Below are 15509 nucleotides of genomic sequence, written 5' to 3' on the forward strand. Positions count from 1 at the left end.
TGGGTACACACGGAACTGTAAATAATATATGCCCATCTCTGCTTCCAACTTTATATTTTTCCTCTCTTTTATTAGTTCCATTCCCCATCTCCCACTTCCCATTATCAGCTATCACTCCTAATCCCCTGCCGAGAAGACAGACGAGTGGCTCCCACTGGATCCACAAGATGGTTTCTGGACAACTTGGCCAGCATTTCACTTCCATGCACATTCTACTTGCCCCTCTATTCAAAAGACTAGAGCCAGGATCCCTCTGTGTATGCACTTGATATTCACAAAGAGCAGGAATGGGAGTGCACTGTTTTGATCTTGCCCTTCATCCCTGTCTTGGAAAGAGAAAGGATTTTTTGACTTGAGAAATTGGCCTGAGCATTCTCACTATGCCTCTGGACTTTTTTATTCCTTTGTAACATGTATCAAAAATTATTGATTTAATGGCTGTTGCTGATTATAGAGAGATATACAGTCGCCCTGCTTTTAAGAAACTTGTTCTAGAAAGTAAGAGAGGGCATCTAAAATCAGAGCGCCATCTATGTGTCAAGCCCTCTTTGTTCCTTTAATTTAACTTTCATGTCAACCCTTAGAGGTAGACACCATTATCTCCATCTTATAGAAGTTACTATTATCTCCAGAGTTACATGGCTGTATGTGTCAGAGCAGGGTTTTAAACCTGTCTACTTAATTCCAGATTTTTCTCTTTCCACTATACCATATTGCTTCCAGAAGAAAATAGGCACCAAGCTAAGAAGGAAAGATACATGAATGAAAAGTATAAGAAGAGTATAGAGCCCTGGCATTAAATAAGCTTTCAGTATGCTTTTAGCAGCCTTTTAATAGTGATTATTCTTTTAGTGGATTGTTGTTCTTGTGTTTAACCTTTATAATTTGGCATGGCTATATCCAATAGGTACAAGATAACTGATATTATTGGGAAGGAAGAGGGACTTGGAGCAGAGAACCTTCGAGGCTCTGGAATGATTGCTGGAGAATCCTCATTGGCCTATAATGAGATTATCACCATCAGCTTGGTAAATCTTATCAGAATGTGAAATTTTTGAAGAACTGACTGTGTGGCTAGGAGTTTTTTTGGTCCGATCTCTGCCATTCAGTCCCAAATGAGAACATTTCTTAAAAATTATCTACAATATGATTTTAATTGTGCATGATAATGTAAATAATTGAATTTCCTAGAAAAACCTAGCACCTCATTTTAGCCTTTAGTTTAACTTCTTATTTCTCTAAATATTCTACGAGAATTTTAATAGCTTGAATTTCTTCTCTTAACTACTTTTCTTGTTCTTACCTCTAGTATAGATGCCAAGCATCTATGAAATGGGAAGAAGTATAAGAGAAATAAACAGCCTATGAACCTTTGTGTCTAATCCCCTTTGGTCCAATTCAGTGAATTCTGTACCTTCTTTTCTTTGACCAGGAAATTGTGGGGCTTTTTTAACATTGTTATTAATCAAGCAAATTTTCTAAAAAGCAATTTTTTTTTCTATTAATGTAGATTTTATACATTTGTGCCTTAGTTCTTACAGCTTGGGAGGGGACATAAATCTGTGACATGTAGAATTTATTCTCTCTCTCTCTCTCTCTCTCTCTCTCTCTCTCTCTTTAATTTATTCTTTTTTAAGGTTACATGCCGGGCTATTGGGATTGGAGCTTACCTTGTCCGGCTGGGACAGAGAACCATCCAGGTTGAAAATTCTCACTTAATTCTGACCGGAGCTGGAGCTCTCAACAAAGTAAGTTTCTAGAGTCTGAGTGAAGTGTGTGAAGCTGTATGAAGATGATTGTGAATTCTTAATTCAAGATTCTGATTGAGGAGAAGCCTTTCAGTCCATGCCTCCCTGAATCTATTCCCCTCTATCTCCATCTTTCCTGCCCATTGCCTTGCTTACCTAATCATTCATTCATTCATTGTATTCAACAAGTATTCTGAGTACCTACTCTGTGCCAGGCACTGTTCCAAGTTCTGTGGATATGTTCATGAACAATCCATGTAGAATTCTTGCTCTGAAGGGCTTACGTTCTAGTGTTTCTAGGAAGAGAATTAATTGAATGCTTTTTTTCTACCCTCCTTTCCTTTCTTTTATCTATGAGTAAGTGAAGAGATCTATTCCCAGATGTGGAGCTGTCTCTGAAACATCTTCTGAACATGTTGACAATATCATTTTAATGTTCTGAGAAATTTGTGAATGTAGAGGAAGTAATTGGTAAATATTGAATGGAAAGATGGGTAGATGGATGCATGGATGGATTTCTGGGAAAGGGTATGACAGAGATTTATCATCCCTTCAAAAGAAATTCTTGTGCCTTTTCAATTCAAGCTCACGGGCTTTTCCAAAGGAAAAAAAAAATGGTTGGTGAGGTCACCGCTTGTAAGAGTGAAAACTATCTAAGTATACCTGAATATACAAAAGACAGTGTAGTTCTGACTTCTCTGCAGACATAGGAAAATTATTTTCTCTCCAGAGCCAGGAATGTGTAATAGTCTAGGACTGGTTGGCTGACCTTGTGCAACTCATGTAACCTCTCAGCTCCTCAGCTTTCTTTGTCTGTCAAAGGGGGATAATAACTTACACGCTTAAATGATACAGTGGAGATCAAATGAGAAATCATAAGCAAAAGTACCTAGCACTTGGCACAAAGTGTTGGTCCTCATTACAATTTCAGTTCCCTTTTCTACTCTCTTATACGATTTGATGATTTATCTTGTGGAGTTATATGCACGCTGAATTGTATCAACTACTGGGTTTACTGGACTTGTGCAAACTTTATCAAGCCTTGACTTTGCAGTGGAAGGATAGGAAGTAAGTGTCCTGTTACCTCATTTTTTAAAAGTGGATATATCCATTGGTCCAATTAGCTTTTGGAGATGTCAGAAATGAGGAGAATCGTCTGATGCAGTTTGCTCTCTGCATTCCTTAAGAGGTCTGTATCCTTCTCTGGGCTTGCTTTTCCCTCCAAGGAAAGGCAGAGCTGTGCTAACAATGGCAAACTTGCATACCCCACTCCCCTTTAGGAGAGTAGCTTAAAAATAGACATTGTGAACTGCCACTACTGAAGGAGATTATTGCAGTGGGAGAAACTGCTGAGAGTCTTAATTTTTTTTTTAAGTTGCTCTTTTGGATACCTTCTTAGGATGAGATATTGATGAATGTCGCAAAGAATTGTAGGTATGATTATCTGTAAAGATGGAATTTAAAAAAGACACGAGTATTCCCATACCTGGACAGAGAGCTAATTTCTGAAGGGTATTTCATTACATTTTCTTATTTTCTCCCTATGAACATGTTATACACAAAGAATAATACACAAAGCAAAAGTATTGTTACTACTGCTGGGGAGTTTTGTTTGTTTGGTTTTTGTTTTTTGCCTAAAAACTTGCCAGTTGAATTTCATTTGTGTCATAAAGGAAGCATTAGGGAATTTTTCTTAAAATCTAGTTGAATTGTTCTGATGAGATTTATTATGTTCCCCTTCTTCCTAGCCTGCAGGGCTGCTTGTTAAAGGAGAAGTGTGGTTGCAGGGGAAAGGACAAGGAAAGCTGCAGCTGTAACTTACCAAACAATGCTCATTTCCAGAAGGACATGATCATTTGTAGCTGAAGGGAGTGATCAAGTTATAAAGGTTACCTAATCCTGCTCTGACTGCTTCACTGTCTTCATGTCAGTGCCTCTTAAGTACACAGACGTGTTGTTGGAAGACACCCGATTTCATGCAAATTCATTCAGAACGTCCTGTCTGCCCCTTTGCCTATCCAGTATGAAAAAGGAAACTATACGGAAGCTGCAAGCATAGATTGCTCCCTCTGACTCACTCCTTTTGCATGTTTCATCTTTGTGTGTACTAGTATCTTTCAACATCTCTGTGTGCCTTTCTGTGGGAATGTCTCTTATGGGTGTGTGCAGGTTACTTTGAGTGCGTGTCTCTTCCTGCGTGAGTGCTGGTCTCTCTTGTCTCTTTGTGTCTGTATCTTGCTTCCAGATCCCTCTCTTTCTCTCCGTGTGCCTCCCTGAGTATCCATATGTGAGAAAGTCTTTGTGTGTGTCTGAAAACACTGTAGAACCTCCTTAAGCCTTGACTATTTTGCTCGAGTATGCGTGTACCTGTGCAAAGTGGAAATGTAGGTGGTATATGCAAGCTTTTAGACTGTAAACATTTGACCCCCGCCTTTTTGAGTCTTCATCCTTTATGTTAAACATTGGGGTGAAGAATAGGGAAGGAGGGGTGTGCAGAGGTTGTAGGAAAAAAGAAATCTGTGTGTGCAAGTGCCGATCCCGCTGACCCCTTTGAAAATTGAAATAATGATAATGCGCGTCTCCTGACTGCATCAAAGTATCAGCACATCAAAAGCCAGGAGGCATGAAATGCAAATGATAAAGTGAAAGCAGATGGATTGTGCATGATCGCCTGATGCCCAATGAATTTTAAAAGGTGCTGGTTTGCAAGGGGGGGTAGGGTGGGGGTGGGGGTTGGGGGTGGGGGGACTGAAATAAACACGTTATCCCTGCAATTTTTTTTTTGTTCTTGACGCTCACTCCTGACAATATTTTTTCACACTTGAGTGAACACCCACTCCATCTCTCTCTCCCTTTCTCCCTCTCTCTTTCTCTCTCTTTCTCTCTCCTCTCCAATTCCCCCCCGTCCCCCCCAACCTCTTACACGTCTCAGGTCATGTCGCTGCAGCTCCGGTGGAAATAATAAGATATAAACCACGAGGTTGTTATTTGCATAGAAATAGCATGGAGCCCCAGGCAGCAAGTGAGAAGGACACAGGGATCATTTGTCTAAAATTTTAATGAAAACTTTTGCTGAGGCAGAGATTTTTTTGAAACTTTCTTTCTCCCTGCTTTTCTCCTCCCCTCCCCACCCCCAACCCCCCCATCACTGATTTGACTTAACATGGTTCAATTTGAAGAGAAAGGGTTGACACACCACATATCATACTTCTGTAATACAGCAACATGTAAATTGTTTGTTCCTTTAATAGATATGAAGCTGGAGAGACACACATTCCCAACTTAATACATTGCATGTATGTGTCAAGCTTTTATGGCTACACTCCATCTCAGTGCACACGTGATGTTGCCTGTCGTTAGCCGCCCTGTTTTTAATTAGTTCAGACCTTCCTACCTTTTTGCTTCCAAAGACTCTTACTTTGTAAAGGATTTCTTTTTGTAGCCAACAGTAGTAACCTGCAAATAAAATATAAATGCTCTGGCAGTTTCCTGTTTTTTACTTTCAGTGGTTTTAGTGTACATTTACACATTTTATTCACAGGCACTGTCCTTTGCCACTGTGTCTTTTGTTCCAAGTGCTTCCTGCATTCATATTTTTATCCCTTTCCCCCTGTTATCTCAGTATTTGTATATTCTCTTTCCTTGTCTATCTTGTTCTCTGTTGCCTGTAGTTATTTGTAAAACATTCAAAATATTACCAAGTTGAGGAGGGGTGTAGTATCTGGGTTTTCATAAGTGCCACAGAAGATTTGCTATTTGAACAAAAGGCATTGGGCTGGTGATTAGAAGCAGTCTGGATGACTCTATTTGAAACTTAAAATCAACATCAGTCCAGCCCCTTGCTACCTTCTGGGGTGGGCTAGTGGTGTCAAGGCTGTTTTACAGATCGGAAGACTACAACAGTAAGAGGTAAAGTGACTTGGTTCCATTGGCAAAGACTAAATTTGCATCAGAACATGAACTTCCACGTCCTCAAGTTTTATTCAAGATGGGCTCAGTCCTAGGGTGCGTGGGTGGCTCAGCTGGTTAAGTGTCTGACTCCTGATTTCAGCTCAGGTCATGATCTCACAGTTCATGAGTTCGAGCCCCACACTGGGCACTGCGCTGACAGTGCAGAGCCTGCTTGGGATTCTCTCTCTCCTCTCTCTCTCTCTCTCTCTCTCTCTCTCTCTCTCTCTCTCTCTCCCTCTCTCCCCCTCCCTCTACCTCACTTGCTCTCTCTCTCTCTCTCTCAAAAATAAATAGAGGCGCCTGGGTGGCTCAGTCAGTTGGGTGTATGACTTCGGCTTAGGTCATGATCTCACGCTCGGTTCGTGGGTTCAAGCCCCGCGTTGGACTCTGTGCTGAGAGCTCAGAGCCTGGAGGCTGCTTTGGGTTCTGTGTCTCCCTCTCTTTCTGCCCCTCACCCACTCGCACTCTGTCTCTCTCTCTCTCAAAAATAAATAAACATTAAAAAAAATTTTTTTTAATAAAAAAACTTAAAAAAAAAAAAAAAAGATGAGCTCAGTCCCCTCTGCTTAGTATCCACAAGGCCTGGTCATTTCCCTTTTTGTCCAAATGTCATGGGCATGATGACATAAATAAGAGAAGCTTGTAAGGGTCTGCTATTTCATGCCCCCCCCCCCCCAAGGTAGAAGACCATAGGTTCTTAGCTCTACAAACTGTAGGCTGTAGGTGGCAGATTTCTCAGAATGCCTCATTGAGTGGTAAGGCAGACCTGATGGATGTGATACTAACCTGCTGGAAGAGTGTCACGCTAGCCTGCCAAAGGCAGCAACCAGTGTGCTTGGGGAACTGGTAAGATAGATCCTTAAGGGGCTGAGACAGTTTGTACAGTCATAAACTTCTGAGTCAAGGTGCCATTGGATATTTCCAGTAACTTTCAGATTTACTTCCCCTATTCCACCATTCCTGTTTCTACGTAATGTCTCTAATACATAGGTGGTGGATAGGCTGGAAGGACCTAGAGTTGTAAGGTAACACTGATGTAGACCAGAGCCAGCTAGTCCTCACTCCATCCCCCAGACTTGAGGTATACACAGAGAAATCAGGATTTTCAATTTATAGCCTGTCCTAATTGTGGAGGTAAGGCATGTACCAATGACTGTGAGAAATGGGATTATAGATTCGTTCAGGAGTTGATATGTGACATTTTAAAGCTTCTGCGTGGGGTGCCCAGGTGGCTCAGTCAGTTAAGTGTCCAACTTCAGCTCAAGTCATGATCTTACAGTTCGAGATCTTGAGTTCAAGCCCTGCATTGGGCTCTGCGCTGACAGCTCAGAGCCTGGACTCTGTTTTCGATTCTGTGTCTCCCTGTCTCTTTGCCCCTCTCCTGTTCATGCTCTGGTCTCTCAAAAATAAGTAAACATTAAAAAAATAAATAAAAGATAAAACTTGTGCTTTAGGGAGGGGGGGGATGCCATAATCTCATCTCCCTTACCAAGATCAGGCCCCTGTTTCCACTGAATCTGCCAGGAAAAAAGAAATTATATGATGGTGTGGCTAGGGCTATATATGTTAGGTCCGTAGGGCCCTGATTCTAATCTTGTTTTTGAGACTTGATGCAAGTCCTCTGGATCTCAGTTTGCAAACACATATTTTTATGTATTTGTGCAATATGAAATGTGAAGTCGTTGCTCACTCTGTTATGTGCAACATCAGAGCTCCTCCCACAAGCTTGTAGGACTGGGGACGTGCACTGTACATTCTCCATATGCACCCATGACTTTGTGACATGCAACATGAAAGAGTTACAGAGACTCAAGAAGGGAAGAAGAGAGGGGCACCTGTCTGGCTCAGTCGGTGGAGCAGGTGACTCTTGGTCTTGGGGTCATGAGTTTGAGCCTCACGTTGGGTGTAGAGATTACTTAAAAAAATAGTAAATGAATATTTTTTTGAAAAAAGGAGAGATTATTTAGCTCTTGCTGTGAGGCAGCATTGTAACTTCACATAATTTAAAGAGCATGGACACTAAAGCCCAATTGCCTGGGTTTAATTCCTGGTTCTGCCACCTACTAGCTTGTGTGACCTTGGGCAATTTTCTTAGCTTTTCTGGGTCACAGTTGTATTAACTGTAAAATGAGGATAATAATAGTACCTATTTACCAGGTCTTATGAGGATTAAATGAGTTAATATAGGTAAGTCACTGACACTGTTGTAGTGTTCCCTAAGCTGAATTTAGGGTTCTTTCTCATTGCAACACATTGTCCAGACCCTGGAAAGGAAATTTAAACACAACATCTTTCTGATCCTTTGAAGGCAAAAATTCCTTTAAGAAAATGTTAAATGTCCGTCCTCGCCATGGCAGTACATTCATGTATTGACTTTCCCAATAGATGTTATCTAAAGACAATCACTGCACTTTGGAAAGCCATTAACGTCAGAGGCACCCTATTGGGTCCTGATAGGGCAGTATATGTGTCAGTCATCTGTCTACAGTAGTCCCTAAGGACTTGTTGATACAATAGCCCATAATCACTCTAAGGATCAGACCAGCAATTTGCATTTTTAAAAGTCCCTAACTACCTATTTTCACAATAGACAGTCCCTGTACTCCGGAAGCTCCAGATGGGATCGCTCTCCTTTTAAAGAGGGCATTTGAGCTTCCTTTCTGAGTAAGCCTCGCTTTAGCATTATGAATGAGTTCTCAGAAAGGATTGCTATGGGCACATCTTCTTAGTTTTCAAACCCTGGACCCCGATACCCACACACAAAATATGGGCAAACCCGCCCCCATTTTGTTTTTTCATTTGATGTTCCTCGGGTTTGGTAGAAAACTGTACCAGGTATGTTGGACTCCATTAGTGAGTCATGATCTGCCCTCAGCCTGATCTCCAGCTGTCTGGTTTAGAGATCTTGCAGGGTAGAATTTCCCTTCAGAGCTCCATTAGAGAAGTTGCCTCTGACTAAGAGAGCCCTGTGTGGGTACAGTGGCTTGGAAACTAATGACTTGGGAGAACCTAAAACAAGTATCAGTACTGAACTTCTAGATGGAGTGAGTGCTCTGAGGCCCTGCCTAGGGCATTAAATACAGACTCAGGAATTATTTATTATGTTTGACAACCTATTATAAATGCTCAAACTTTTTGAAGTTAACAAAACTTTTAGGTTAAAAAAAAGGCAAACAAAAACTTTTCATCATTCCGCTCCCTGCATTTACTAGGTAAATAACTGGACTTTCTTCTGTTTGGGCCTCAATTTCCTTTTTATAAAATACATTTCCCACCCTAAGGTGAAGACCAGAGGATCTCTTAATCTTAAATTCTCTTGAATTTTTAGTATTCCGTTATGCTATATCTATTGATTTGTAGCCAGGGAACCATGTTAGGCTGGACCAGAGAGAGAATAGATTGGGAAGGAGGGTAGGTAGGGTCTAAAAGTTGCTACAGGGGTGCCTGGGTGGCTCAGTTGGTTAAGTGTCTGACTCTTGGTTTCATTTCAGGTCATGATCTAACAGTTTGTGAATTCAAGCTCTGCATCAGGCTCCGTGCTGACAGTGTGGAGTCTGCTTGGGAATCTCTGTCTCCCTCTCTCTCTGCCCCTCCCCGACTCACACAGTCTCTGTCTCTCTCAAAATAAATAAATAAACTTAAAAATATAAACAAAATAAAATAGTTGCTACATATTAGGGTGTTATATACTAGTGAGATTACATGTTAGTGATATATGAAGTTATTACATTGTAACAAGATTAGGAATAGGAGTTGTAAAGAATAGTAATTAAAACTTTGTTAATCTCATTTCTTATCCATATTACAGAAAAATAAATGCGATGTGGTAGTGGTGGTGTTAATGATAACTATTGAGGACAGCAAGTAGCCATAGAATTATAATTATCGGGAGTGGAAGATCCTCAAAGGTCCAACCACTCAACCATTGTTCAAATTTCCTCTGTAACATGTTACTGCCTAACATTCATTCAGTTATGCTTGAAAACCTCAACTGAAGGGGAGCTCAGTACTTTATGAGCCAATCCCTTTCATCTGTATGAAGTTCACATTTAGCTACAGCCTGTTCGATTGTACAGACCAATTCCTCTTAAAAAGTAGTGTTCAGAATTAACAAAGCAACTCCCAGTATTATGGTGTAACCTGTATGGAATTGAATGGAACCAAAATCTTTCCCATGTACTTTGTTTTCAGAATCTGGCTTTGTCTTAACAGATTAAAGATGAAAATGCTATCCAAAGATAGAAAGGAAACTGGATTCAGAAATAACATTCTTGCCAGCCAAAACGGCGAAATAAGTAGCAATTATAAGAGAACAGCTAAAATGTACACCAGTTGGAAGTACTCTGTAGGTTAGGGGTCTGCTGCAAGGTGTCATGCAAGGTTTTGAGAGCCTTATTATCTCCTGCTTCTCCACCACCTGACTTGTTGGCCCTCTACACAGTTGGAGGTTCTTGGGTGTTGTGTATTCTTTTTTTTTTTTTTTTTACGTTTACTTATTTACTTTGAGAGAGGGTGGGGGGGTGCAGAAGAGACTCCCAAGCAGGCTCTATACTGTCAGCACGGAGCCCGATTTGGGGCTCAAACTCACAAACTATGAGATCATGGCCTGAGCCAAAGTTGGTGCTTAACCAACAGCGGCCCAGGTGCCCCTTGGGTTCTGTGTATTTAGGTAAAACTGTATTTAGTTAAAACTCATTGGGTCCACAATTAGGTAATACTTATTTCAGGAATCAGTGAAGATGACTGTAGACTGAGATACTCTAAAGCTCTAAGGGCACACAACCAAATCTAAAATGCTAGAATTTATTACCTCTCACCTCAGCAATCTCTGGCTCACTTTCTACGTGTAGCCCTTTGTCATCTCTCTACCCTGTCTCTGGAGTGATCTGTTTCAACTTCTAGCATTGTGCTGCTTCCTGAGTATAAGAGTGAAGAAATGCCTCTATCTCACAGATTCTGTGCCATGCAGGGTCTCTGCACTTTCTGCCTCTAATAAAACATTGTCCCTAAACTCAAGCTGAGTGCCTTCTTAGGACTGTTAACAGGATCCCTTAAATGGAGCAGTTCAGCTGTTTCATTTTCCAGTCATTCCTATGTTACACCTTCTTACGCTGGATTTTCTTCACCTTTCTCTCTTTCTACAAATGTTTATAGCTCTGTCTTTGCAAATTAGCGTTCACTGGAAGCTTTGCCTATTCCGTTTACCCTTATCTTCTCCCCTTAACCTTTCTTCTCCCCAGCCCAAGCCTGAAACCCAAGGAAATTAGCTTCTCACCTCTGCTCCCCCGTAAAAAAAAAAAAAAGGAAAAAAAAAAAAAAAACAACCCAACCCATAGTCCTCCAACAGTGTCTTTTTCTTGGATTTGCAGTCAGCAGCCATCTCCAATAACCATCAGGCTGTCAGCTTTGCAGCTCCCCACTACCTCCCACCTCCCCCATCACTCACCAGAGGAAAAAGAGAGCCAGAGCAAGAGCTTGAAATATATCATGCAATAGTGTATCATGAATTTGTTGTGAATCACAGCAGTGAAGCAGGTTTATTTATTTCTGAGACCTTAAATCAATACAAAGTAGGTCTCTTAGTTCTGAAGCTGGGATGGAGTGTGAAAAAATGAGCCCATTGTACTCTTAAAACTTTGGGGAAAGGAGATGACAGCTATATAATTCCATTTACCAGGCACTAGGGGCTTTAATGTGAAGGTGACAGGGAGCTCTTTGTGCATTTAGAGCACCATATCTTCTAAATAAAAGATCTGTAGACTTGATAGTGGAGCATAGCTCCAAGTTTAATAATCTCCAAGCATTAGACCGAACCAATATGTTCCCAAGTCAGAGAGTTCCCCCCTAAACACTCATAAATTAAAAGTGCAAGAGCTGCACACATTGGTAGATTAGGAATGCAAGGACTCCAGCCTTTCCTAGGAGAAAGACAGACCTGGGCTCAGGCTGTGTGCAGACTGCTGTGTGAATATGATAAAGATTCAGGAAACGAGACTGTTTAGAAACCTGGCTCCTGGCTGTTCATCATTCCAGGTGTCCCCTGTGCTGGATCCAAATCTAGCTATGTTCCCTCTCAGAGTGGCCACCTTCACATAGTCTAATCAGCTAATGTACACAGTCAGGAGTGTTGAATTATGAAAGGAGAATCTTTAAGAGCTGTTTAGATTGAACTACAGATTACCATGCCGGCTTCAAGTTCTTCTGGTTGATTCCTGACTGGTTCCTAATTTTAATAATGTCTCAGTGTCTGGAATTTAAGCCTTTCAAAATCGCATGCACATAAGAGAAATTGAGAAATCAGTGTTATTAAGGAAAAGAACCCACCCAAATTTCACTAACAGCATAAGATGCAAATAGAAGTGAGGACCACTGGAACATATAATCAAGTTTTGAATATCTTCATTTTCTATCTGACCCATTGATAAAATATGCCTTTTCTCAACAGATGAAGCAGGGTTATGCAGCTCAGTAGAGCAACCCTAATATAATATGACTTTATATTAGATAGAGTTGCTAGCTTAATTCTAGCTCAGGTAAGGAATTTTGAAATAAAAACCCAATGTTTGCACTAGGGAAAACTAAAAGGATGGGACAATTGAAAAACATTTTGCTTAAGAAAGCTGCTACACATTATAACACTAATGTGGAAGATTTCTTTTGCGTATTTCAGTTCGACTTGCTGAAAATATAAATCAAAGCTGAGTTTTTGTAGAGCACCAAGAATTATGGCAGTTCATATGCATTTATTGCATGCCTGTTATGTATAAAGTTCTATCCTTATGCTGTGGTTATGATTTCTGCTTTCATGGAGCTTCAAATTTAGACTTGAAAAACAGTAACAGGCTTTTCATGTGACCTAAAGGTAAAAAGTAAGGGGTGCCTGGGTGGCTCAGTCAGTTGGGCGTCCGACTTTGGCTCAGGTCATGATCTCAAGGTTCGAGGGTTTGAGCCCCGCATCGGGCTCTGTGCTGACGGCTCGGAACCTGGAGCCTGTTTCCGATTCTGTGTCTCCCTCTCTCTCTGCCTCTCCCTTGCTTATGCTCTGACTCTCTCTCTCTCAAAAATGAATAAACATTAAAATTTTTTTTAAGTAAAAAAAAAAAAAAGTAAAATTGCTGCCCACCAGATGTAAATGAGAAAACAAAACAAACAAACCCAGGCTGCCCAAGGGCGCCTGAGTGGCTCAGTTGGTTAAGCATCCCAACTCTTGATATTGGCTCGGTTCATGGAATCCAGCCCCACATCAGGCCCTGCACTGACAGCATGGAACCTGCTTGGGATTCTCTCTCTCCCTGTCTTTCTCTCTCAAAAATATAAACCTTAAAAAAAAGAAAAAGGCTGCCAAGATGAACTGTTAAGTGCTACTCCACAAGAAACCAGACCCCAGCGAGCACCAGACTCTTTGCCTAACCACTGGTGGGCACAGACAGTCACACAGCCCTCTGTCTTTCCACACCAACCTCACATCTTCTGTCCTTGTCAGAAAACCATTGGGATTTTTTTTTTTTATTTCCATCTTTTGAAAACATATGATAGAAGATTGTTATTCAGGGGATGCCTGGGTGGCTCAGTCAGTTAAGCTTCTGACTTCGGCTTAGGTCATGATCTCACAGTTCACAGGTTTGAGCCCCACGTCGTGCTCTGTGCCGCCAGCTCAGAACCTGGAGCCTGCTTCGGATTCTGTGTCTCCCTCTCTCTCTGTCCCTCCCCTGCTTGTGCTCTGTCTCTCTCTCTCTCTCAAAAATAAACATAAAAAATTTTCAAATGGCTTAAATTTAATTAATTTTAAGAAATTTGAACAGAAATTTCAGCAAAAAAGATAGGAGCATGGTAAAAGAGCACATGAAAGGATGCTTATCGTTAGTCATTAGAGAAATGCAAATTAAAAACCACAATTAGGCACCACTAAAATAAAGGAAAAAAATTCTTTTGATAAAATTTTTAACTGACAATACTAAGTATTGGTGAGAGTGCAGAACAACTGGAACTCTTATACATATTAGTAAAAATGTGAAATAGTACAGCCACTTTGAAAAAGTTTACTCCAGCCATAAACAAGAATGAGAACTTACCATTTACAACAACATGGATGGACCCAGAAGGTATAATGCTAAGTGAAATAAGCCAGTCAGAGAAAGACAAATACCATGTGGTTTCACTCATATTTAAGAAACAAAGGAACAAAGGAAAAAAGAGTCAAAAACCAGACTCTTAATACAGAAAACAAAATGGTGGTTGCCAGAGGGGAGGTAGAAGGGGGGATGGGTGAAATAGGTGAAGAAGATTAAAAGTACACTTATCTAGATGAGCACTGAGTATTATGTACAATTGCTTCATTATCTTGTATACCTGAAACTAATACAACAATGTGTGTTAATTATACTTCAATAAAAAAATAAAGTTTAGCATTCTTTTTTTAAAAAATAAGCATTTACAGGGGCACCTGGGTGGCTCAGTCGGTTGAGGGTCCGACTTCGGCTCAAGTCATGATCTCACAGTTCGTGGGTTCAAGCCCCGCATCAGGCTCTGTGCTGACCACTTGCTCAGAGCCTGGAACCTGCTTCAGATTCTGTGTCTCCTTCTCTCTCTGCCCCTCCCCCGCTCACGCTTTGTCTCACTGTTTCTCAAAAATAAATAAATGTAAAAAAAAATTTTTTTTTTAAATAAAAAATAAACATAGGCATTTACCGTATAATGTAGCAATCCTATTCCTGGGTATTACCCAAGAGAAATGAAAATATATATCCACACAAAAACCTGTCCACGAATGTCTGTAGCAGCTTTATTCATAATTTCCCCAAATTGGAAACTACCCACCTGTCCACCAAGAGGCAAACAGATGAGCAAGTTGTGGTACTTCCATAAAATGGAATACTACTCGGCAGTTGAAAGGAACTACTGACACCTACATCAGCATGAATGAATCTCAGATGTGTTAAACTAACTGAAAGAAACTAGACTCCAAATAGTATGTAGTATATGACTCCATTTGTAGAACATCCTAGAAATGGCAAAACTGTTGAGGCAGAAAGCCAGGGGGAAGGGAATGGATTATAAAGGAGATAAGAGAAAAAAATTTTTTTAATTCAAGTGTACTTGACATATAATATCATACTGGTTTCAGGTATACAAAGTAAGTGCTTCAACAGTTGTATGCTACATTATGAAATGATCACTACCATACAACTAGCTACCGTCAGTTACCATACAGAGTTGTTTCCATATTGTTAACTATATTCTCTATATTGCACATTACATTCCGATGATTTATTTATTTTGTAACTGGAAATTTGTACCCTATTTTGTCCACCCCCCACCACACACACACACACTCATCCCTCTGGCAACCACCATTCTGTTTTCTGAGTCTGTTTGTGGCCTGTTCATTTGTTTTTTAGATTCCACCTGTAAATAAAATGGTATTTGTCTTTCTCAGATTTATTTCAGTTAGCATAATAACTTTCAGGTCCATCCATATCATCACAATTGGCAAGACTTTTTTTATGGCTGAGTAATATTCTGTGATACCCACATGCCACACATCTCCACTATCCATTCATCTATTGATAGACACTTAGGCTGCTTCCATACCTTGGCTATTGTAAATAATGCTGCAGTGAACATAGAAGAGCATGTATCTTTTCGAATTAGTGTTTTCATTTTGTTTGGTTAAATACCCAGAAGTGGAATTGCTGGGTCATATGGTAATTCTGTTTTTAATTTTTTCTTTTAATTTTTAAAAAGTAACCTCTACACCCAATACAGTGCTCACACCCACAACCCTGAAATCAAGAGTTGCACACTCTACCT

General features: G+C 40.5%; 1 protein-coding gene across 8 annotated transcripts in view; it reads left to right on the forward strand.

Moving 5' to 3' along the window:
• ACACA (acetyl-CoA carboxylase alpha) overlaps positions 1-15509 on the forward strand; it is a 277071-nt gene that overhangs the window by 205264 nt on the left and 56298 nt on the right. For all 8 annotated transcript variants that reach the window (XM_007096020.3, XM_042967666.1, XM_042967664.1 and 5 more), the window contains 2 exons: positions 908-1028; positions 1638-1748. In XM_007096020.3, coding sequence (XP_007096082.1) covers positions 908-1028; positions 1638-1748 — 232 coding nt within the window. The remainder of the gene's footprint in view (positions 1-907; positions 1029-1637; positions 1749-15509) is intronic.

This window comes from Panthera tigris, chromosome E1, assembly GCF_018350195.1.
Source record: "Panthera tigris isolate Pti1 chromosome E1, P.tigris_Pti1_mat1.1, whole genome shotgun sequence".
NCBI lineage: Eukaryota > Metazoa > Chordata > Mammalia > Carnivora > Felidae > Panthera > Panthera tigris.